This window comes from Salmo salar, chromosome 10 (genome assembly GCF_965601325.2).
Source record: "Salmo salar chromosome 10, fSalSal1, whole genome shotgun sequence".
Taxonomy (NCBI): Eukaryota; Metazoa; Chordata; class Actinopteri; order Salmoniformes; family Salmonidae; genus Salmo; species Salmo salar.
This window is the reverse complement of record NC_138300.1, coordinates 30,313,661-30,339,811: the sequence shown is the minus strand read 5'-3', so window position 1 is coordinate 30,339,811 and position 26,151 is coordinate 30,313,661. Positions and strand designations below refer to the sequence as shown.

Here is a 26,151-nt window from a genome sequence, read left to right as displayed (position 1 = left end):
TAACAGCACTTACAGTTGACAGGGGAAGCTCAAGCAGGTTAGAAATTTGACGAACTGACTTGTTGGAAAGGTGGCATCCTATAACGGTGCCACGTTGAAAGTCACTAAGCTCTTCAGTAAGGCAATTCTACTGTCAATGTTTGTCTATGGAGAATGCATGGCTGTGTGCTCGATTTTATACACTGTCTGTGGCTGAAATAGCCAAATCCACTAATTTGAAGGGGTGTCTACATACTTTTGTATATATAGTGTATTTCCTGTGAAATTCTCATAAATGAACAAAAAACCTGCTATGGTCCAACACTTGTGGTAAAAAGGACCCACTAGTTCAGTTGGTTACAATAGTAAGTTGGATGTAGAATATGCACAGGTGTAGCTAGACCATGCACTCTCAATTCACACTATTTTGAGAGCCTGACAGTATTGGATTTCCAGGTCTCCTGCTGTGAACAGAAACAAATGTCAATGGTGCTACTGCTCAATTTGTTTTCCATTTGCAAGTCCACCGCTGTCTCTGTCCAGGTCACTAAAACCTCCGTCGATTTTTCCCCAACATCTGCTAACCTTTTAAAAGTGCCCCAAAATCTTATTGACTTTCTCATCCCTTCAAAAAGCCATTCACACTGGCAGACTCCAATTATCATTTCCAAATGAACAGAACATGTTTTGATGGGTATATGTGAAAAGCCCTGCCGTTTCTGGTTGTTTATGTTTTGTAAAATGCTGCTAATTCTGTTTATGACAATATTGTTGCAGAAAATAGCCATCTATACAGATTCCACCCTCTCTATCTAGCCTTGTTTATCCACACCTAGCACCTGACTACCACTGGACACAAGGCTTTCAATCATTTTATTTTACGTTTTCCATACAGACAAAACCAACAATAACACGGAGCAATCGACATATACAAAATACAGACACATTTTTCAAAAAAGATGGCGAAAGATGCACGGTCCCCTCCCCGATTTTATCGTGGGGGACAAAAAAAACGAACAAAAAATAGCAACGTCACTGTAATCTACATTTTTTATTTTTGACAAATGTGCTTCCATGATAAAGAAAAAGCTTATTTCAATGTCATAATAATTTCCCACCCCTCTCCCTATTCCACTTCCTACCCAAACAAATGATTAAAAGTACTGATTTCCAATGGTAGCAAAACAGCAACACCCAGATGCTTGGTGGGTTATGGGTTGGCAATCCCCTTCAACAATATATTCACACACTGTTCTCCTATAAATCGAACCTACAGGGCTTCAGATATGCAAAAATCTCATCAACTCAATAAGCACAGACGTCAATTCAACATCTATTCCACCTTGGTTCAACGTAATTTCGGGACAGAAGTCAGTCTTTCCAGGGGAAACAACCATAACAGATTTCTGAGCCACCAGGTTTAGTGTCATCTATCCATGATTGAAGAATTGTTAATCTAGCAGCGTAGCACATTACAGAAAATATTTTTTTATGACATTTCAGTGCAGGGTTAGCTGAGTGTAGACGCAACACTCCCCATCCAACCTGACAGAGCTTGAGAGGATCTGCAGAGAATAATGGGAGAAACTTCCCAAATATAGTTGTGCCAAGCTTGTAGTGTCATACTCAGGAAGACTCGAGGCTGTAATCGCTGCCAAAGGTGCTTCAACAAAGTACTGAGTAAAGGGTCTGAATACTTATGTAAATTTGATATCAGTTTTTTATTTTTAATACATTTGAAATAATTTCTAAAAACCTGTTTTTTTTTGTAGTGTATTTGAGGTTTAAAAAGGCTTCTGAAGTTTGTAATTTCCACTTTGAACTTGAAGACTTGATTTACCCTTATGAAAAATGTAGGAACCCCTACCAAAATGTCCATTAAATATAACTTACATCATAATTCACATTTCCTGTTGCTGCAGGATTATTTTCCTGCTGTAGCAAACTGGCTCAAATTAAGATCCTACATCTGTATATTACCTCTGTGTTCGCAACAAAGTGTTGTAGAAGTAGGGGTAAACACATGGAAATCACACACACCAAGGAACACTTCATTTGGTATTACACTGAACTATTCTTTCACATTTCACTGAAAATAACACTGAAAATATTTTTCTACATAGCACATTTACAAGTATACCAGTACCATTCAGATCTATAACTGGCAGAGACACGAAGCACTGATAAGATTTGAGATTTCCTCCCAGTCCTAGGAGCATCGCCACCTATGCTATTCACACCAGAATGTATTAGCAACAACACAACAAATATATCTACAACAAGTAGTATTTCAATATTACAGTATATGTAGATTCACTTCTGAAATGTAAATACAAACACTTGGTTTTACCCTCTAAGTGCAAGTTTCAAACTTGGCACATAGAAGGATTTAATGTGTCTGAAACAAAAAACATAGGGATATCAGTAATAACATTTTTTCTATCATATTTGAATAACAAAGACCAAAGTGAGTATCTAAAAAAAATGGTTTCACACTCCTATTCATGGCTGAGCTATGTACACATCATTCCACAATGTCTGAGAAACAAAATCCATATCCATTTGCAGTAGTCTTCTCACTCCAGTGACTCCCAGCCAGCCATACGTTGCATCACTAGCAAGACTGGGTCTCAATGTGAGGTTGGACACACTGACGCTTGGGGCACAGTATCTTAGCAAAAGCCCTTCGGAAGCTGCTGTGGCAGAGAGGGTAAAGGAAAGGGTTAATACCAGAGTTCAGCCACAAGAGCCAAAAAGTCACCTCGTACCAGTAGTGCTCCACACATCGCCCACTACAGGCCGCTCGTATTATCATCAGTAGGGTGTATGGTGCCCAGCAGATCCCGAAAATGCACACTATAATGGCCAGCGACTTGGCAATCTTCTTGTCGCGGGAGAGGCGGGAGCCCTCTGAGCTCCTGCTGGAGGGCCCGGTGGGGGCCTGGAATTGGAGGAGCCTGGAAGTTTTCCTGCAGGAAGGGCCCTTCTTTCTCTGAATGAAGGTGTGTCCGCTGCTGGGCTCCCCACTGGAGGATGGCGACAGCTCCTCGTCCTCCTCTATCACCTCTGAAACAGCAGTTGGCTCGCTCGATGATACCTTGCGAGTCTTGACAAAAAACACAGACAAGGTAGCACCCCCGTCCCTGAGACTGCCCCTGTCCCTGTGTGCCTTGGTGTCCTCCTTACGGATAGCCCTGCTCTTGTTCCTCCTCTGGATGTTCAGGTAGATGCACAGGTTGAAGAAGGTCACAGAGATAAAGGGGGTGAAGAACTCAAACGTAGACGCACTGAGTAGGAAGTACCAGGTGCAGTAGAACTCAGCGAAACACTCGTCGGCAGGAACGATGCTTTTACCCACAACCAGCTCCCAGAAGATAATGGCAGGGCCATAGAGAAGGAAGGCCAACACCCACACAGCCACCATCTTCACCACAGCATGGTGGGTCATGCTCCGCTGAGCTCTATATTTCACCTGGAAGTAGAGAAGTGAAGTGAGAAAAATAGCATACAATACCTCACAGTAACATTTAATAATAATATCACAATTTTTTTTTTAATACAGATGTAATAAACTGCATAATCAATTCCATATCTCTCAATGCAGGTAGCCTAGTGGTTAGAGCGTTGGACTTGTAACAGAAAGGTTGCAAGATTGAATCCCCGAGCTGACAAGGTAAAAATCTGTTGTTCTGCCCCTGAACAAGGCAGTTAACCCACTGTTCCTAGGCTGTCATTGAAAAAAAGAATTTGTTCTTAACTGACTTGCCTAGTTAAATAAAGGTAAAATAAATATAAACATTTGTAGAGGTGTATTGGATCCATTACTTTAAGGCATTATTTGGACCTATGGGGGAGGTCTATTTCCTTGGGTGATAGGGTTCAAGAGCCCCTCCTCCATGGTGTGTCAGTGAAGCCAGAGGAGCAAGAGAGCTTTAGGCTGAGTGTGATACTGAATAATAATACAGGAGAGTGTGGAGGCACATCTGTCTGTCTGCTCTCTCCCTCTCATCATCACCATTCTCTTCACCCAGGAATGAGCTTTTCGCCTTCCATTTCCATTTCACCTTATCTCTCTGTTTGCTTTGTTTATCTTCACCTCCCTTTCTCTGTCACCGATCCCCCACCTACCTCTGTCTCTCGCAGTCTTTTTCCTGGCTATCAAATAAACAACAATTGCTGAGATGTCATCAAAATCAATGTCATCAAACTGAACAACTTGACTTTGTTGTTTGTCATGGCTGCGTCTAGGTATACTGACTTTGCTGTCAATCATGGAGACTGTGAGCACTGGGAGCACTAACAAGATCAAACATGCACTCTACAGACAGGGGTTATTTTCCATCATTGTAACTCAATATCAAAGACTACATGCAGCACTGTACTGTACTTGTTTTATTATGTATTAATATATATTCATTGTTAATCAGGGAACCAGAAAAATATTCCATTAGAAAACTTTGCAACCACTGTAAAGTAACCTTTTAAACTTTGTAGAATGTTTGAATGTAAATAACGATATTTTATTATGATAAAATATTGTGTGACACATTCACTTATGCAGCTCCAGATAAAGTATAGTGACCCTTTACATACCTAAAATCTATAACCTACTGATACAGTGAGGGAAAAAAGTATTTGATCCCCTGCTGATTTTGTACGTTTGCCCACTGACAAAGAAATTATCAGTCTATAATTTTAATGGTAGGTTTATTTGAACAGTGAGAGACAGAATAACAACAAAAAAATCCAGAAAAACGCATGTCAAAAATGTTATAAATTGATTTGCATTTGATTGGCCAAAACTAGCATTTAAGATGAATGGTTGAGAGCGATTGGGCTATGATATCATGCTTAGAGAGTGCCCCTTTACAGGGCAACAAAACTATTTAGTTAACATTACATTTCTGAATGCTCTGCATACTCACATGGAATATATATGAAGTACACTCCTCTATGTATATATTTGGACAGTAAAGCTGTACTCCAGCATTTTGGATTTGACACCAAATGTTTTATATGAGGCGACAGTACAGAATGTCACCTTTTATTTGAGGGTATTTTCATACATATCTGTTTTATCGTTTAGAAATGAAATCACTTTATGTATCTAGTCCCCAATTTGAAGGTGTCATAAGTATTTGGACAAATTAATTTATAGTGTATTAAATTTAGTCCAAATTTTAGTTTTTGGTCCCATATTCCTAGCATGCAATGACTACGTCACTCTAAACACTTGTTGGATGCATTTGCAGTTTGTTTTGTTTGTGTTTCAGATTATGGTTGTGCCCAATACAAATTAATGGTAAATAATGTATTGTGTCATTTTGGAGTCACTTTTATTGTAAATAAGAATATCATAATGTTTCTGAACACTTCAACATTAATGTGGATGCTACCATAGCCGCGGGAAGTAGTTTGGGGGTGGGGGTGCTACATTCTTTTTGACGATGGAGGGGGGAGGGGGGTTCACTGAGAAAAAAATGCCTGCACTGAAGATGTCTATAGATGGTCTGCTAATACAGGACTAGTAAAGGCCAAGTGCACAACTTATGTTAAAATATTTAAACTAAATGTACAGTATTTGAGTGTTTACCAGCATTTGCAACTTGAGTCTGATGATTATCTGTACTAAACAGTTCATCTGATATTACTTGTGGAATATTGAAATACTTGATATTTCTTTTCCAGTTTCATGAAACACTTTGAAATGCAACTTATTTCAATGTGAAAACTGAAACGGTCTATTCATTCCTTTTCCATTTTCCATTAAGTGGTTTGTAAGGATGGTAAATTAATACTGCACAAATACTGTTATTTGATGAAGAAAAATATTTAATTTGATGCGGATGTTTTGTGTCTTTGCCCATAGCTTTACACCGTTTGATGTGAATGTTTGAGGACAGGGTTTGTTCTTTCTGGATTCCATTAGAATGACAATCACAGAGAAAGGGACAGGGCAACAACTCTTACAATTCCAACTATTGAATCCTGCAAGATAATGTTCTTAATTATAAACTGTGTGGTTCGAGCCCTGAATGCTGATTGGCTGATTTGTCATACCATATACCACAGGTATGACAAAACATTTATTTGTACCTGTCTAATTACATTGGTAACCAGTTCATAATAGCAATAAGGCACCTCGGGGGTTTGTAGCATATGGCCAATTTACCACGTTGCGTCATGCCTAAGAACAGCCCTTAGCTGTGGTTATATTGGCCATATTCCACAACACCTCGTACCTTATTGCTTATTTATGCAACTACCTTTTGTGGCAAAGTGAAGATGCTGAAAAAATATATATTTGCGCCCACGCTACAGACGTCTATATCGGTCCACTAATACTAGTAAAGGCCCAATTAGGGTTGCACATTTTGGGGAATATTCAGCGGTGGAAACTTTCCTTGGGGAATATATGGGAATTAACGGAAATATATGCAAATTAATATTAATACCATTTAAATGTAGATGTTTTTTGCATTTGATATATTTACCATATAATATGGAGACAGAAATAAAAACATTTGACCTTATCATAAGTAGACAATTGCAAATGATGAAATCCTTCCAATAGAAAAAAAAAACCATTTAGTTACGAATTGAACTTTAATTAAATGAGTTCACTCTTCACACGGGATGATTTCACTGATCAACAAAAGAAAGGGAATATTGAATGATCCCCCAATGATCCATAGCATCTCCCAAAAACGTTTTCAACATACATCTGTAAAATGATAGTCTAGAAACTAAAGCTTTGGTTGTCTTCCTGTCAGGGTTCCATGTCTTCTCCCTGGACCTCCTCAATGTCCACCTCTTGAACATCAGACTCTGAGGCCTCATCTTCAATGTCACTTTCCAACCTTGTTGAGGATGTCTCGTTGTCAGGCTCAAAAAGCCTCAAATTTGCCCGGATGGCCACCAATAATTTAACCCTTGTATTGGTCAGCCTGTTGCGCGCTTTGGTGTGTGTGTTCCCAAACAAGGACCAGTTGCGCTCTGAGGTGTCTGATGTTGGTGGGATTTGGAGGATGATGGAGGCAACAGGGGAAAGAGCCTCAGATCCACAAAGTCCCTTCCACCAGGTGGCTGATGAGATATATTGGCACGACTGCCGTATTGCATCTCCATCCCAAAGCCCTTGCTTGGAAGTGTACTTCGCCAGACTGCCAAGAACCTTGCCCTCATCCAGGCTGAGGTGGCGAGACATAGTAGTGATGACACCATAGGCCTTGTTGATCTCTGCACCAGACAGGATGCTCTTGCCAGCATACTTGGGGTCCAACATGTACGCTGTGGTGTGGATGGGCTTCAGGCAGAAGTCTTCACGCTTTTTGATGTATTTCAGAACTGTAGTTTCCTCTGCTTGGAGCAACAGTGAAGTGGGCAGGGCAGTATGGATTTCTTCTCTTACATCTGCAAGCAGAGTCTAAACATCAGACAGGATGGCATTGTCTCCCTCAATCCGTGCAATGGCTACTGCTATAGGTTTCAGGAGTTTCAGGCTGCGTACCACTCTCTCCCAAAATACATCACCCAGGAGGATCCTCTTGATGAGGCTGTCCATATCGGCAGACCGTGATTTGGCCATTTCCTGGAGAGACTCCTTCCCCTCCAGGAGACTGTCAAACATGACAACACCACCCCAACGGATATTGCTGGGATGCCTCAATGTGGTGATCTTATTCTTCTCACTTTGCTTGGTGAGGTAGATTGCTGCTATAACTTGATGACCCTTCACATACCTAACCATTTCCTTGGCTCTCTTGTAGAGTGTATCCATTGTTTTCAGTGCCATGATGTCCTTGAGGAGCAGATTCAATGCATGAGCAGCACAGCCAATGGGTGTGATGTGAGGGTAGGACTCCTCCACTTTAGACCAAGCAGCCTTCATGTTCGCAGCATTGTCTGTCACCAGTGCAAATACCTTTTGTGGTCCAAGGTCATTGATCACTGCCTTCAGCTCATCTGCATTGTAGAGACCAGTGTGTCTGTTGTCCCTTTTGTCTGTGCTCTTGTAGAATACTGGTTGAGGGGTGGAGATGGTGTAGTTAATTATTCCTTGCTCACGAACATTTGACCACCCATCAGAGATGATTGCAATACAGGTTGCTTTCTCTGATTTGCTTGACCTTCACTTGACCTCTGTTGAACTCTGCATCCAGCAAATGAGTAGATAAAGCATGTCTGGTTGGAGGGGTGTATGCTGGGCGAAGAACATTCAGAAATCTCTTCCAACACATTGCCTGTGAGCATCAGAGGTGAACCAGTTGCATACACAGCTTGAGCTAGACATTCATAATTTCTCTGACAACGTTCCTCCATTGAGTCAAAAAACTTCTGATTCCAGGAGGACCATGAGCTGTTGCTATCGATAAGGTGCATGATTCATCATTTTCACCTCGAATAGAAGTAGAGGGACTTTTGTCAGAGGTTGCTTGTTGTGAGCGCTGAGGGAACTTTATGCACTTAGCCAGATGATTCTGCATCTTTGTTGCATTCTTCACATATGATTTGGCACAGTATTTGCAAATGTAGATAGCTTTTCCTTCTACATTAGCTGCAGTGAAATGTCTCCACACATCAAATCAAAGTTTATTTGTCACATGCGCCGAATACAACAGGTGTAGACCTTACAGTGAAATGCTTACTTACAGGCTCTAACCAATAGTGTGGAAGAAAAGGTAGGTATGTGTGTGTGTGTGTGTGTAGGTAAGTAAAGAAATAAAACAACAGTAAAAAGAAATTTGAAAATAAGAGTAGCAAGGCTATATACAGACACCGGTTAGTCAGGCTTATTGAGGTAGTATGTACATGTGGGTATGGTTAAAGTGACTATGCATATATGATGAACAGAGAGTAGCAGTAGCGTAAAAAGAGGGGTTGGCGGGTGGTGGGACACAATGCAGATAGCCCGGTTAGACAATGTGCGGGAGTACAGGTTGGTCGGGACAATTGAGGTAGTAAGTACATGAATGTATAGTTAAAGTGACTATGCATATAAGATAAACAGAGAGTGGGGGGGGGGGCACACAATGCAAATAGTCCGGGTAACCATTTGGTTACCTATTCAGGAGTCTTATGGCTTGGGGGTAAAAACTGTTGAGAAGCCTTTTTGTCCTAGACTTGGCACTCCAGTACCACTTGCCATGCGGTAGTAGAGAGAACAGTCTATGACTGGGGTGGCTGGGGTCTTTGACAATTTTCAGGGCCTTCCTCTGACACCGCCTAGTGTAGAGGTCCTGGATGGCAGGCAGCTTTGCCCCAGTGATGTACTGGGCCGTACACACTACCCTCTGAAGTGCCTTGCGGTCGGAGGCCGAGCAATTGCAGTACCAGGCAGTGATGCAACCGGTCAGGATGCTCTCGATGTTGCAGCTGTAGAACCTTTTGAGGATCTCAGGACCCATGCCAAATCTTTTTAGTTTCCTGAGGGGGAATAGGCTTTGTCATGCCCTCTTCACGACTGTCTTGATGTGTTTGGACCATTCTAATTTGTTGTTGATGTGGACGCCAAGGATTTTGAAGCGCTCAACCTGCTCCACTACAGCCCCGTCAATGAGAATGGGGACGTGCTCAGTGCTCCTTTTCCTGTAGTCCACAATCATCTCCTTTGTCTTGGTTACGTTGAGGGATAGGTTGTTATTCTGGCACCACACTGCCAGGTCTCTGACCTCCTCCCTATAGGCTGTCTCGTCGTTGATCAGGCCTACCACTGTTGTGTCGTCAGCAAACTTAATGATGGTGTTGGAGTCGTGCCTGGCCATGCAGTCGTGGGTGAACAGGGACTACAGGAGGGGACTGAGCACGCACCTCTGGGGAGCTCCAGTGTTGAGGATCAGCGTGGCAGATGTGTTGCTACCTACCCTCACCACCTGGGGGCGGCCCGTCAGGAAGTCCAGGATCCAGTTGCAGAGGGAGGTGTTTAGTCCCAGGTTCCTTAGCTTAGTGATGAGCTTTGAGGGTACTATGGTGTTGAACGCTGAGCTGTAGTCAATGAATAGCATTCTCACATAGGTGTTCCTTTTGTCCAGGTGGGAAAGGGCAGTGTGGAGTGCAATAGAGATTGCATCATCTGTGGATCTGTTTGGGCTGTATGTAAATTGGCGTGGGTCTAGGGTTTCTGGGATAATGGTGTTGATGTGAGCCATTACCAGCCTTTCAAAGCACTTCATGGCTACGGATGTGAGTGCTACGGGTCTGTAGTCATTTAGGCAGGTTGCCTTTGTGTTCTTGGGCATAGGGACTATGGTGGTCTGCTTGAAGCATGTTGGTATTACAGACTCAATCAGGGACATGTTGAAAATGTCAGTGAAGACACCTGCCAGTTGGTCAGCACATGCCTGTAGCACACGTCCTGGTAATCCATCTGGCCCCGCAGCCTTGTGAATGTTGACCTGTTTAAAGGTCTTACTCACGTCGGCTACGGAGAGCGTGATCACACAGTCGTCCGGAACAGCTGATGCTCTCATGCATGCCTCAGTGTTATTTGCCTCGAAGCGAGCATAGAAGTGATTTAGCTCGTCTGGTAGGCTCGTGTCACTGGGCAGCTCGCGGCTGTGCTTCCCTTTGTTGTCTGTAATAGTTTGCAAGCCCTGCCACATCCGACGAGTGTCGGAGCCGGTGTAGTATGATTCAATCTTAGCCCTGTATTGACGCTTTGCCTGTTTGATGGTTCGTCGCAGGGCATATCAGGATTTCTTGTAAGCTTCCGGGTTAGAGTCCCGCACCTTGAAAGCGGCAGCTCTACCCTTTAGCGCAGTGCGAATGTTGCCTGTAATCCATGGCTTCTGTTTGGGGTATGTATGTACAGTCACTGTGGGCATGACGTCCTCAATGCACTTATTGATAAAGCCAGTGACTGATGTGGTGTATTACTCAATGTCATCGAAAGAATCCCGGAACATGTTCCAGTCTGTGATAGCAAAATAGTCCTGTAGTTTAGCATGTGCTTCATCTGACCATTTTTTTATAGACCAAGTCACTGGTGCTTCCTGCTTTAATTTTTGCTTGTAAGCAGGAATCAGGAGGATAGAGTTGTGGTTGGATTTACCAAATGGAGGGCGAGGGAGAGCTTTGTACGCGTCTCTGTATGTGGAGTACAGGTGATCTAGAATTTTTTCCCATCTGGTTGCACATTTAACATGTTGATAGAGATTTGGTAGAACTGATTTAAGTTTCCCTGCATTAAAGTCTCCGGCCACTAGGAGCACCGCCTCTGGGTGAGTGGTTTCCTGTTTGCTTATTTCCTTATACAGCTGGCTGATTGCGGTCTCAGTGCCGGCATCTGTCTGTGGTGGTAAATAAACAGCCATGAAAAGTATAGCTGAGAACTCTCTAGGCAAGTAGTGTGGCCTGCAATTTATCACAATATACTCTACTTCAGGCGAGGAAAATCTAGAGACTTCCTTAGATTCCGTGCACCAGCTGTTGTTTACAAATATGCACAGACCGGAGTGTGTTGTTCTATCCTACCGGTGCAGCGTGTATCCCGCTAGCTTAATATCCATGTCGTCATTCAGCCACGATTCCGTGAAACATAGGATATTACAGTTTTTGATGTCCCGTTGGTAGGATATTCGTGGTCAACGTGCAATGATTGCAATGATTGCACGTTGGTGAGTAATATTGATGGTAACGGCTTTCCTAGTTGCCTTCTGCGGGTCCGGACGAGGCATCCGGCTCTTCTTCCTCTGCGTCTCTTCCTTTTGCGAATAATTGGGATGTCTGCCCTGTGGGGTGTTTGGAGAATATCGTGTGAGTCCTGCTTGCTGCTGTTGTTGTTGTTGAAAACATCTTTGTCTAATCCGAGGTGAGTGATCGCTGTCCTGATATCTAGAAGCTATTTTCTTCTGTAAGATACGGTGGCAGAAACATTATGTACAAAATAATTTACAAATATCGTGAAAAAACCCCCACATAATAGCACAATTGGTTAGGAGACCGTAAAACGGCGGCCATCTCCTCCGGCGCCATTTTAACTACAGAGTGCCCGTGGCATTCTCCTGTAAAGATTAGGGAAAAAATAGTAAAAAAAACAACCAATACAATTCCATGATCAGATAAATAGTTAAGCAGTTAGATTAAACAACTCCTTTGTAAGATAAATGTTTTAAAATGAAACAGGTGAATTAACACTCCTCAGTTAGCAGGCTCAAGCAAGCTAAAACCCACATGGTAGCAAAAACTAAGTAACAGAAATTGTTAACAAGTTAGAAATGATTTAAACACACTTTGCTGTAGGCTACTATTTACTAAAATAACAAAAAAACTATGTACGTCATATACAATATATTCACCCCACCCAGTATTGTAATCAAAACTTACCAGAAAGCATGTAGTCCTTGGCTCAGACAGTGTAGTAGTGTGGGCTCAATAGCATCTCATTAGTGTGAAAGATCTTGAGAATCAGCTGTACATGTGATGGAAGAATACACTGTGCATACAGAGGGTTGCGATTCCATTGAATTGGGGATAGTTTAACCAAAATATGCCACAAGACCTAGAATTGCCTTGTGTATCCCACAAAAAAAAGGTTCTGTCACGATCACTGTCCTCGAACTCCCTGTCGTAAATAAGCCAAGGCGCAGCGTGCCGGTAATTCCACATACTTTATTGAAGGAAAACCGGACAAAATAATAAACAGGTAAAACAGAAAGAACCGTGACGCTTTGGGGCTGCTCAAAGGCAGCTGCACAAAAACAAGATCCCACAACTCAAGGAGGGAAAAAGGGCTGCCTAAGTATGGTTACCAATCAGAGACAACGCTAGACAGCTGCCTCTGATTGGAAACCATACCTGGCCAAAACATAGAAACAAAATACATAGAATGCCCACCCCATATCACACCCTGACCTAACTAAACAGAGAAAAACGGCTCTCTCAGGTCAGGGCGTGACAGGTTCACTCTTATAAGCTAACTTTTTGATGAATTTAAGCAAAATTTCCAAAATTCCCGGACATAACTTCCCATGGAAAATTTCCGGAAAATGACTGGAAAGTTTCTGACTCTTTACAACCCTAGGCCCAATGAACTCCTGTGATTTTTATTTATTTATTATTAGTTTATTCTGATTTTCCAGGCGATGCGGCAGCTCCCCTACTTCCTGCGGCTGCTACCATGATAACAGATCCTGAATAATGATGAGTGAGAAAGTTACAGAGGCATAAATATCATACCCCCACCAAAAAAATGCTAATCTCCCATTATTGGTAATGGTGAGAGGTTAGCATGTTTTGGGGGTACGATATTGGTGCATCCGTAACTTTCTCAATCATCATTATTCACAATCCATTCATGATTATCTGTAATTATGGTAGCATCCACATTCATTTTGGCATGTTCAAAAAACATTCTATACAATAAAAGTGACTCCAAAATGACAATACAATATTTACCATTCATTTCTACTGGGCACAACATAATCCAAAACACAACCAAAACAAACATCAAATACATCCAACAAATGTGTAGAGTCACAAGCTTGATGTAGTCATTGTGTGCTATGAATATGGGACCAAATACTAAACTTTTGACTAAATGTATACACTACAAGTAACGGTAAAACAGATGTGTATGAAAATACCTTCAAATAAAATGTGACATTCTGTACTGTCTGTACTGTCTCACAACAATTTTTGGACCCCCTTGTGGCCCCCCTAAATGTGGAATATGAAATAATTTTTACATAACACATTTTTGCTATTGTTCTTTTTTTACATCCGTTATTAGACAGTGGCAACGATGGTGATTATGAACATGGTCTTTTGCCTGCTAATGCCTTCAATGCAGTGAAGAAAACGATATGACAACAATAACGTCTAATGTAACTGGCCCCTCTAACAGTACAACTGGTCCCAGCTTGCCCCCCCCCCCAGTTGAAATGGTCTAGATCCGCAACTGCTGTCTCATCATGTAAAACATTTGATCTCAAATCCAAAATGCTGGAGTATGTAGACAAATGAAAAGTTTTAGATTCACTGACCCCCCCCCCCCCCCCCCAAAAAAAACATAGGGGGTATAATATTTTTAACCTTTATTTATCCAGGATGTTGAGGTATTTTACAAGGGAGACCTCAATACAATTGCGACCTCAATACGATTGATAAAGCAATGTCCAGTTTAGTATTCAGACCAGAGTATCCAGGGATAGCATCCCCAAAGCAGATGAAGATCAAAGAGTAGCACGCTGGTCGACAAGGACCGACCCACTTTGTCTGGACTTCCAACAGAGCTCATTCAGAGTCTGTGCCACCGCAACACTGTGCATCCTATCAAGACACGTATTAAAGGTAGACTCAGCGAAATTACGTTGTCACGAGCAGCACCGCAGATATTGAGATGAGACATGCAATACTTCACTCTCACACGGTCACACACAATATCTTTACATGTGCACGGGTTTGCTTCAGTGGAGAAGTTGAGCCTCGTGCTTCAACGCTCTTAGTTTTTGTGGAAATTGACCCATGCCGTTTACTTTCTGCATCTACGTCACGTCGCTGAGTCAACCTTTAGTCCTACTGGCAGTGGCTGTCAAACCATTCTGCAGTACCTCTGTATTGGTAATGGGCCTAGTAAAGCAGTTGCGTGATGGCAGGATGGCCATATGAACAGTAAAACATGCAGTAGCTGCATTTGAAACAGCATTTCACATTTGCATGTTACCGTGCATGTGGGTGCATGTGTGCACGTTGTGCATGCATGCCTGCATGTGGCACGGTAGCTCTCTATACTCACTGCTCTGGTGACGGAGAGGAACCGGTCATAGCTGATGAGGACTATGTTGAAGACAGAGGCAGTGCAGAGCAAGTAGTCCATGAGGAGCCACAGCTTACAGAGACCTCTGCCCAGCACCCAGCGGCCTGTCAGGTTGTAGGGGATGTATACAGGGATACAGAATGCACCTGCAAGGACACACTGTGTATAGACTGAACCCCGAACAATGCTTGCATAGCTCCATAATCAATGCCAGAATTCATTTTCACAGCAAATTAATTTCTAAACAAGCCTGCTGGCAAGTGGCAGCATTGTGTGTGAAAAAGTATTGGCAGCATTGTGTGTGAAAAAGTATTGGCAGCATTGTGTGTGAAAAATTATTACCAAAGGTGTGTTGGGTTTTAATTTGCATTCATGAATTCATCAATTATTCAAGAGCTTTATACATCCGTTATAAATGTCCTCGTGGAAAACCTTTTGCTAAGATTCTTTCAAAGTTAATACAAAAAAAAACATTTCTTTACTTTCCACAATTATTATCCATTATGATGGCACTTGACAGTGTCTTATATCGCTTAATGAACAAAAAAATGGAATTATCCCACCAGAGCCATTACTAGACCGCCCGACCGACAGATAGATTAGATAGCAGACCGACAGACAGGATAGATAAAATAGATAAATAAAATAGACTACTCACCAACAAGAAAATCTGAAATGGCAAGGTTGAGGAAGAAGTAGTTGCTTTGATTTCGTAGGCTCTTGTCAACAATGAAAGCCAGGATAACAAGTGCGTTGCCAGCCACAACCACGACTACCAGAATAATCATAAGCACGGCCAGAATCACCATCATATAGCCCGGGTGAGCCGCTCCAGTTTCGTGGACTGTCCACGTGTCGCCGCCAGGAGTGAAGTTGGTGCTTATATTAGATTCCAGGATATTAGCTCCCATAGCTAATCTTATAATAAAACCATTACACTTGCCTTCGTTATGAAACTATTCATCAATGTGATTTCCATAGATATCCCCTAAAGATTGGAGCATTTGTTAAAAGAGACGCAGAAAAACGAATACGAATGTCGTCTTGAAAATGAAAGCTGACTTCTGAATGAAAGGAATTTCTTCCAACAGATTTAAAACTATATTTGTCAGTGTCTGCTGTCGTGCAGGATGACGTGATTTATCCTGTCCTCAAAGGTGACCGGGCGGTTTACGGGAGCATAGGTTCGGCTTTATGTGCTACCCTACTTTTTAGTGAGCGACGCGAGCGCGTTGAATTCAGTGTGCAATGGAGAAGGTTGCGTCTATGGTATTATGGAAAACTAAATTAACCTACAGCGCGCAACGTTATATCTAGTCGGTTTTTTGTAGCGCATTTACTATACGCTGCCCTGCACGGGAGCAAGAATTGTCACTGAAGAGTGTAGACTGGATGTACATGGAAAACGAAAACGAATTTTCTGCTTGAAAAAGTATTCTACTTGGAATAAAACCATTGAATATAATGATGGCTGGATTTTTTTATCGAGGTAGCCTGAGAAAAAAAATCTCACACGGATTGAGAGTGTAAAATAAGGTGGTTTCATGTATCTTTGTTTTTGTGTATATTTTTATCCTAGAATAAAACACACAAAAAACAGGTGCACTTGACACATGGTTCCTGCCTGAGTATAGGCCTATGTCCCCAGACAGCTGGAAGCATCCCACGCTAACTCTGTAAGGGGAGTAAATTCAACTGTGGCCAAAACCATTCTGCAATTTTGCTTGACCACAGTTATGTTTAAATACTAGTGTATCAATACTGCAATGAAATGCACCTGTTTCCAAGGTAGAGTGGCTTAAATGTACCATTGTTTAATAAAATAAAAAGTGCCGAATTTGGTCCGCAGACTTCCTATTAGGAATCTCTGCTCTATGGTCTCTCTATGTACTCAGGGCCAGTTTAATGCAGGGGCTTACCAGGGCTGAAGCCCCTGGGCTAAGGCCCGTGGGGGGCCCAAGAGGCAGCAAAAAACTTTTTCTTTAAGGAAATACTTAATATACTGAACCAAAATATAAATGCAACATGTGTTGGTCCCATGTTTAATGAGCTGAAATAAAAGATTCCAAATAATTTCCATATGCACAAAAAAGCTTATTTCTCTCAAATTGTGTGCACAAATTTGTTTATATCCCAGTTAGTGAGAATTTCTCCTTTGCCAAGATAATCGAGCCACCTGACAGGTGTGGCATATCAAGAAGCTGATTAAACAGCATGATCGTTACACAGGTGCACCTTGTGCTGGGAACAATAAAAGGCCATTTTAAAATGAGCAGTTTGAAAGGCTGGTCATGGCTCACATCAACACCATTATCCCAGAAACCCTAGACCCACTCCAATTTACATACCGTCCCAAGACATCCACAGATGATGCAATCTCTATTCTCTATTGCACCACACACTGCCCTTTCCCACCTGGACAAAAGGAACACCTACATGAGAATGCTATTCATTGACTACAGTTCAGCGTTCAACACCATAGAGCCCTCAAAGTTCATAACTAAGCTAAGGACCCTGGGACTAAACACCTCCCTTTGCAACTGGATCAATGGACTTCCTGACAGGCCGCCCCCAGTTGGTAAGGGTAGGTAACAACACATATGCCACACTGATCCTCAACACAGGGGTCCCTCAGGGGTGCGTGCTCAGTCTCCTCCTGTACTCCCTGTTCACCCATAACTGCATGGCCAAGCACGGCTCAAACACCATCATTACATTTCCCAATGACACAACAGTGGTAGGCCTGATCACCGACAAATATGAGACAGCCTATAGGGAGGAGGTCAGAGACCTGGCAGTGTGGTGCCAGGATAACAACCTCTCCCTCACCGTGATCAAGACAAAGGAGATGATTGTGGACTACAGGAAAAGGAGGGGCGAGTACACCCCCATTCTCATGGACGGGGCTGTAGTGGAGTAGATTGAGAGATTCAAGTTCCTTGGTGTCCACCACTAACGAACTGTCATGGTCCAAACACATCAAGACAGTCGTGAAAAGGACACGACGACACCTATTCCCCCTCAGGAGGCTGAAAAGATTTAGCATGGGTCCTCAGATCCTTAAAAGGTTTTACCGCTGCACCATCGAGAGTATCCTGACTGGTTGCATCACTGCCTGGTATGGAATTTCTACTTGGATTAAATGTCAGGAATTGTGAAAAACTGACCTTAAATGTATTTGGCTAAGGTGTATGTAAACTTCTGACTTCAACTGTATGTACAGTTGGGATGTATGTACAGTTAGGATCACCACTTTATTTTAAGAATGTGAAATGTCAGAATAATAGTAGAGAGAATGATTTATTTCAGCTTTTATTTCTTTCATCACATTTCCAGTGGGTCAGAAGTTTACATACACTCAATTAGAATTTGGTAGCATTTCCTTTAAATTGTTTAACTTGGGTCAAACGTTTCGGGTAGCCTTCCACAAGCTTCCCACAATAAATTGGGTGAATCAAAAAAGCCCATTCCTCCTGACAGAGCTGGTGTAACTGAGTCAGGTTTGTAGGCCTCCTTGCTCGCACACACTTTTTCAGTTCTGCCCACACATTTTCTATAGGATTGAGGTCAGGGCTTCGTGATGGCCACTCCAATACCTTGCCTTTGTTGTCCTTACGCCATTTTGCCACAACTTTGGAAGTATGCTTGGGGTAATTGTCCATTTGGAAGATTCATTTACGACCAAGCTTTAACTTCCTGACTGATGACTTGAGATGTAGCTTCAATAAATGCACATAATTTTCCTCCCTCATGATGCCATCTATTTTGTGAAGTCCACCAGTCCCTCCTGCAGCAAAGCACCCCCACAACATGATGCTGCCACCCCCGTGGTTCACGGTTGGGATGGTATTCTTCGGCTTGCAAGCCTCCCCCTTTTTCCTCCAAACATAACAATGGTCATTATGGCCAAACAGTTCTATTTTTGTTTCATCAGACCAGAGGATATTTCTCCAAAAAGTACGATCTTTGTCCCCATGTGCAGTTACAAACCGTGTCCGGCTTTTTTATGGCGGTTTTGGAGCAGTGGCTTCTTCCTTGCTGAGTGGCCTTTCAGGTTATGTCAATATAGGACTCATTTTACTGTGGATATAGATACTTTTGTACCTGTTTCCTCCAGCATCTTCACAAGGTCCTTTGCTGTTGTTCTGGGATTGATTTGCACCTTTCGCACCAAAGTACGTTCATCTCTAGGAGACAGAACACATCTCCTTCCTGAGCGGTATGACAGCTGCGTGGTCCCATGGTGTTTATACTTGCGTACTATTGTTTGTACAGATGAATGTGGTACCTTCAGGCGTTTGAAAATTGCTCCCAAGGATGAACCAGACTTGTGGAGAACTACAATTTTTTTCTGAGGTCTTGGCTGATTTCTTTTGATGTTCCCATGATGTCAAGCAAAGAGGCACTGAGTTTGAAGGTAGGCCTTGAAATACATCCACAGATGCACCTCCAACTGACTCAAATGATGTCAAGTAGCATAACAGAAACTTCTAAAGCCATGACATCATTTTCTGGAATTTTCCAAGCTGTTTAAAGGCACAGTCAACTTAGTGTATGTAAACTTCTGACCCACTGGAATTGTGATACAGTGAATTATACGTGAAATAATCTGTCTGTAAACAATTGTTGGAAAAATTACTTGTGTCATGCACAAAGTAGATGTCCTAACTGACTTGCCAAAACTATAGTTTGTAAACAAGAAATTTGTGGAGTGGTTGAAAAACGAGTTTTAATGACTTCAATCTAAGTGTATGTAAATTTCCGACTTCAACTGTATAAACACACACACACACATACACACATATACATACAGTATATACGAGCTGACAAGATACAAATCTGTCGTTCTGCCCCTGAGCAAGGCAGTTAACCCACTGTTCCCTGTGCTCCGAAGACGTTGATGTCGATTAAGGCAGCCCCCCACACCTCGCTAATTCAGTGGGGTTGGGTTAAATGTGGAAGACACATTTCAGTTGAAGGCATTCAGTTGTACAACTGACTAGGTATCCCCCTTTCCCTTATATACAACCACAGGAAGACTCAGGAGCCCACTTTCAGTGAGTGTAGACAGCCTACTGCTGCCACTCTGCTAATCAGATGGGAGGAGGAGAGTAGGTAGGGGGTCCATGTGGGTAACTGGGGGGCCCTGCGTTGATTGGGTGACTGATTAATACAATTAAAATAAAGAAACTGCATAATAAATCAATCTTACTTGTCAGTTGTGTAAGTCAGGGGCTGGGCCCAAGCCGTAGTTACATGTTTTTATTTAAATTTTAAATCCAACCACAGGAGCCCGCTCTCAATGTTCAAAATTCAGCAGAGAGCATAATTTAGCCACAGGGGATCAATAGTTTAGGAAAAAAATTTGGTTATGACAAGCACATAGTGGTGTTAATGTTGCGACAGTTCTTTTCTGGTATCAGAACAAAATAGTCAGTACATATTAACTTCTAATTTATCTGTACTTTAATTAATGCAAACACGTGTATGGTAAATATGTCGTTCGTATACGGTCTCTCTGTGACACCTCGCAGGGCAAACAGGAAAGAGAACGACTCCTCCTTTGTTCTCTCTTTTATTTTCTGACAGAGATAGTTCCCGCTCATTGCTGGCCTGTCAGAGCGAGGAGGAGCGTGGTTTAAACTTGCTCCTCCTATCGTCGGCGTGCAGGCTGGTCCCAGCCTCGTGACACACTTCCTGTTGCCGGTTGTAGTTCTTGTCTTCAACATTTAATTTACCTGTAGTTTATATACTTAATATTGTAGCATAGCTTCCCCGGTATATTATAAAGGTTATGCATACAAATAGCCAGTTCAACCCTAACAGTGGTCTCTGCCAAAATTATGGAAACACCAACATAAATGGTCTTAAAAGGGTGTTGGAGAACAGCTTGCCAGGAAAATGCACCCCATACCATAAAATGTATCATTTGTTTACTCAAGTGTTTTCTTGATTTTGCCAGTTGTCGATATGCCTACAGTCAGGAAGGCTGCCGTTTGGACAGCATGTGTGCCATAGATGTATAATCCATAGAAGAGTTTTGTAACCTCTTAATAAACCGGGTGTACACTACACGACTTTCAAAATCCTAACAATGCTAAACTATTTCCTGTCATTTTTTTTGTCTTGCTAACGTAGTGGTGCGCATACTAAACGATGTGGTACAGACAAGGGTCACACTACATTACAAGATTCTTCACTTGGTCTTGAGGATTCTCGATTCCATGCTGTCTCAAGAAAACAATGATCTGATTAAATTTAACGTAGCTACAACGAGCTGTGGCTGAAAGCAGCCTTAGTTGTTTTCAGTCATATATTCACGCTTGCCATATAGAGTTGAAACATCTAGCCAAAATGTTGAATTGAATAACATTGTGAACTACAGAGCTGTAACGACTTGACACTTTGGCTTTGATTAAAGGCATGTACAAACGCATACTAGTGGTAGTCATCGCTCCATCTCTAGTCCACACATTATGGGTGATGTGAAACAACGTAATCATCTCACTGGCTTCTTCTAAGGTGAGCTCTCATTGGCTATTGCTCATCACTGTTCTCAAAACATGTCGTTGCACATCTCACACTAGAAGAGCATTGTAGATTTTGTGCCGATAAAATCAAACATATAATATTGGGGCCTCTGGGACTGCTCAAATATGAGTTCGGTAGCCCTCAGATTGCGTCTCTGAACCGCTTACATTAAACAAGCGTTGGTGACGGCCGCACGCCCGGAGTAGGCAACGACATGTAGATTTTGTCTCCGATCTCAAAAACTTGTCTGGGAAAGCTAAACGTCGGGCCAAAATCTTGTAGTGTACGCACGGCTTTACCCTGGTAATTTGACTGTTAAACTCATGGTTACGCTATCAATGGATGCCAGTCCTGATTTGAATGGGAACTACCATCTATGGATTTTATTTCTATGATTGGTTTCGGCTGTCGGTTTGCCTTTTGCAGATTTCCAAAATACAATCGTGGGGAAAACGTACAGAAAGAAAATGCCTACTGCTGAAAAGAGAACACTACAGATGTCTGTAGAACCAATAGAAAAAATGCCTCAACAACTCCCAATTTGTAGCTAACAGCAGCACCGTTTTTCAAAGTAGATCATCTTAAAATAGGCTATTGCCACAACGAGTGCATCAGCCATCACCATGAGTAGCGTATGGTTTCATCTTCATCATTAGTCAGTGTGCCACTGGAAACGTTATTTAGTAGCCTACTGTAGCCTATGACAAACAGTGCATTTGGAAAGAATTTAGACCCCTTTACTTTTCCCACATTTTGTTAAGTTAAACACTTATTCTAAAATTGATTAAGTAGTTTTTTCTCTCCTTATTAATCTACACACAATACCCCATAATGACAAAGCAAAAACAGGTTAAGACATTTTTGCAAATCTATTCAAAATAAAAACTTAAATATAACATTTACATAAGTATTCAGACCCTTTACTCAGTACTTTGTTGAAGCACCTTTAGCAGCGATTACAGCCTCGAGTCTTCTTGGGTATGACACTACAAGCTTGGCACACCTGTATTTGGGGATAGCCCTATTTGGTAAAAAACTAAGTCCATATTATGGCAAGAACAGCTTAAATAAGCAAAGAGAAATGACAGTCCATCATTACTTTAAGACATGAAGGTCAGTCAATCCGGAACATTTCAATAACTTTGAACGTTTTTACAAGTGCAGTCGCAAAAACCATCAAGCGCTATGATAAAACTGGCTCTCATGAGGACCGCCACATGAAAGGAAGACCCAGAGTTACCTCTGCTGCAGAGGATAAGTTCTTTAGAGATAACTGCACCTCAGTTTGCAGCCCAAATAAATGCTTCACAGAGTTCAAGTAACAGACATCTCAGCATAAACTGTTCAGAGGAGACTGCATGAATCAGGCCTTCATGGTTGAATTGCTGCCATGAAACCACTACTAAAGGACACCAATAAGAAGAAGAGACTTGCTTGGGCCAAGAAACACAAGCAATGGACATTAGACCGGTGGAAATCTGTCCTTTGGTCTGATGAGTCTAAATTTGCAATTTGTAGTTTAAAATGCAGTTTCTTTTCCCCGGCCCTGTATGTACTTCTATGGTCTCTCTGTGTACTACTATAGACTCTCTCTATGCTCTCTCCTAACACTTCCTTCCTAAAGACCCTTATGTTTGAGCCTCATCGGTCCACTTCAAAGAGATGAAAAATAACTGATGCATTACCATCCCTTTATTCTTTTACTCCAGGTTTCTTCATGCAAAAGTAAAATACTGATTTGATTTCCTCGCCCCAATTATGGAGATTGTTTTTACATCATTGTGAATCACCATATGAAAGGCATGTTGGATATGAAATTCAAATCAAGCATTTTCATGCAAATTGCCTCCCATCCTACTGACACTTCCCAATTGAATATATCTAATGTGTTACTACTATTGGTTTATTGGTTTATTCAGATCCCTATTAGCTTTTGCCCGAAGTAGCAGCTATTCTTCCTGGTGTCCACAAAAAAACACAAAACAGGACAAGAAACAAAACACTGATTCACTGATAGACAAGGACAGTCACACCAACTTAAAATACAACAATATACCAACAATACAACAACAAAGAATATATAATAAAAGTACAAACAATACAACAACGCCAAAATAAAAATGTTAGTGTGTCTGTGTGTGTTTAACCCCTCACAGTTCCCGCCAATCCATGAAATATTGTTTAATATTTGTTTTTAAAAGGTAATGTTGCTATTTGCCTGAGTAATTGGAGATGGAAGGGAGTTCCATGGCATCATGGCTCTGTAAAATACTGAGCTGTGCAGTGAATTTGTTTTGGACTTGGGGACTGTGAAGAAACCCCTGGTGGCTTATGTATGGGTGTCTGAGCTGAATGTTATTTGATTATGCAAACAATCTGGAATTTTTCTTACAGTAATACTTCTCATAAAAACTAGAAGAGAAGCAGTTCCTCTCGTTAACCCTCAACCAGGAAAGACTGGCATGCTTGTTGTTGATGTTAGTTCTGTATGTGCAGTTAAGGGCAAGGTGTGCTGCTCTGTTTTGAGCCAGCTGCAGCTTTGCTAGGTCTTTCTTTGCTGCACTTTACCATACTATCAGACAATAATCAAAATTGGGACAAGACCAGAGCCTGATCAACTAGTACAGTTGATTTGTGTAAAATACACAGAACATCTTTTTATAACAGACATACCTCTCCCCATCTTCACAACAACTTTGTCAATATGACTTAACTATTACAATTGACCATCCAATGTTATATGATTCAGCAGTCCATCAACCAGGTGGTGTGTTTAAGTGTGTGTGTGCTATGGGAGACATACACTCAAACATCCTATTAGTAAGAAATACACTCAAACATATGTACCGGTATGTATCGTAAAACTGACAGTAATGTGTACTGTCAGTTAATTTAAAGGTCCACTCTTATAATAAGTGACCTTTGAGTCAGGAAATGAAAACAATCTATACCCTGAGAATAATAATGTTCTTGCTACTGAAGGCCTTAGAAGTAGGCTTCACTCAGGCAAACACCATCACCCACAAGAGGAATCTCTGGTCTCCTAGAAGGCACTTAGTCAAACAGGAAACACATTAGCATGTACACAGTACACACCACAGTTGTATGTGTGGATGGAACACTGTATTTGAACCTCATTTTCGGATCACTGGGTTTTTGCAAAAAGCCATAATGCTCTCTAGTGTGTATTTCGCTGTCAGTGATTCAGCCAAAAGAGACGATCAGGTTAAGTATCATAGTAATATAATGTAATGACAGTTATTAAGTGATAACCCTGATGGAGAAATGGAAGAAACTATTATTATGTACAAAAATGAGCCTCTGAGATAATTACATGTTTCTTACTGTTTGAAAATGTTTTGATATTAATATTGTTATTTGATCAGGAACTTTTATAACTTTTTACTACCTTCAACACTTCTCCTATGGTGGCCTACATGTACCTCAACAGTCTTATGGACGCTGCTAATGTGTTGTGTATGGAGGCCACCCAATGTCTTTTAGCCCGAGGGTTGATTGACACACCAAAAGTCAGAGAAGAGCAACAATACTGACAGGAGAGATGAGAAAAAATCTTAAAGAAGAGAAGCAGCAGTGAAAAGTTGAATTGATATTCAACAGGTGTGATGGTGGATGACAAAAGCAGGGAAAAAGGTGTGTGTGTGTGTGTGTGTGTGCGTGCGTACGTGTGAGAAAGAGATGGCTTAAAACCAATCTATATCCAAAACCTTTTTGGCAGCAAGAATGGGTCACAGTCACAAGTAGGGCTGTGGTGATCATGAAATTTTGTCAGCCGGTTATTGTCATGCAAAAGACTGCCGGTCTCACGGTAATTTACCGTTAATTAACATAAACACGTTTAGCATCTCCAGGCCTCCACACATACAAGTCACTGATGCACCTCTTTTCAACATCTACAGACCCTTTGACTTTTTCCACATTGTTAGGTTACAGCCTTGTTTTAAAATGGATTAAATAATTTTTCCCCCACACAATACCCCATAATGACATAGCTAAAACACATTTTTTTTAAAAATGTTTGCTAATTAATAATCACATTTTCATAAGTATTCAGACCCTTTACTAAGTACTTTGTTGAAGCACCTTTGGCAGCAATTACAGCCTCGAGTGTTCTTGGGTATGACGCTACAAGCTTGGCACACCTGTATTTGGGGAATTTCTCCCATTCTTCTCTGCAGATTCTCTCAAGCTCTGTTTGGTTGGATGGGGAGCGTTACTGCAAATCTATTTTCAGGTCTCTCCAGAGATGTTCGATCGGGTTCAAGTCCAGGCTCTGGCTGGGCCACTCAAGGACATTCAGAGACCTGTACCGAAGCCACTCCTGCGTTGTCTTGGCTGTGTGCTTAGGGTCGTTGTCCTGTTGGAAGGTGAACCTTTGCCCTAGTCTGAGGTACTGAGCATGTTTTCATCAAGGATCTCTCTGTACTTAGCTCCGTTCATCTTTGCCTCCATCCTGACTAGTCTCCCAGTCCCTGCCACAGAAAGAAAAACACACTATGATGCTGCCACCATCATCCTTCACTGTAGGGATGGTGCCAGGTTTCCTCCAGACGTGACGCTTGGCATTCAGACCAAAGAGTTTAATCTTGGTTTCATCAGACCAGAGAATCTTGCTTCACATGGTCTGAGAGTCTTGAGGTGCCTTTTGGCAAACTCCAAGCGGGCTGTCATGTGCCTTTTACTGAGGAGTGGCTTCCATCTGGCCAGTCTACCATAAAGGCCTGATTGGTGGAGTCCGCAGAGATGGTTGTCCTTCTGGAAGGTTCTCCATCTCCAGAGGAACTCTAGAGCTCTTTCAGAGTGACCATAGGGTTCTTGGTCACCTCCCTGACCAAGGCCCTTCTCCTCCGATTGCTCAGTTTGGC

The 26,151-nt window shown here is 41.9% G+C and overlaps 1 protein-coding gene across 1 annotated transcript; it reads right to left on the bottom strand.

Moving 5' to 3' along the window:
- Positions 1–856: 856 nt before the first annotated feature.
- Positions 857–18,223, bottom strand: LOC106613937 (histamine H3 receptor). The gene is made up of 3 exons (XM_014216777.3): positions 15,393–18,223; positions 14,714–14,880; positions 857–3,451 (listed from the first exon to the last, which is right to left on the bottom strand). Exons 1-3 carry the CDS (start codon positions 15,643–15,645, stop codon positions 2,594–2,596), a joined length of 1,278 nt encoding a protein of 425 aa, XP_014072252.1. The 5' UTR covers positions 15,646–18,223; the 3' UTR covers positions 857–2,593.
- Between the last annotated feature and the right edge of the window lie 7,928 nt (positions 18,224–26,151).

Coding starts and splice junctions, on each gene's coding strand:
- LOC106613937 (XM_014216777.3), bottom strand. CDS start 15,645: ATGGGAGCTAATATCCTGGAATCTAATATAAGCACCAACTTCACTCCT. Junction 14,881..15,392: donor CATTTCAGATTTTCTTGTTG/GTGAGTAGTCTA, acceptor GTGTCCTTGCAG/GTGCATTCTGTATCCCTGTA. Junction 3,452..14,713: donor TCCTCTCCGTCACCAGAGCA/GTGAGTATAGAG, acceptor CTCTACTTCCAG/GTGAAATATAGAGCTCAGCG.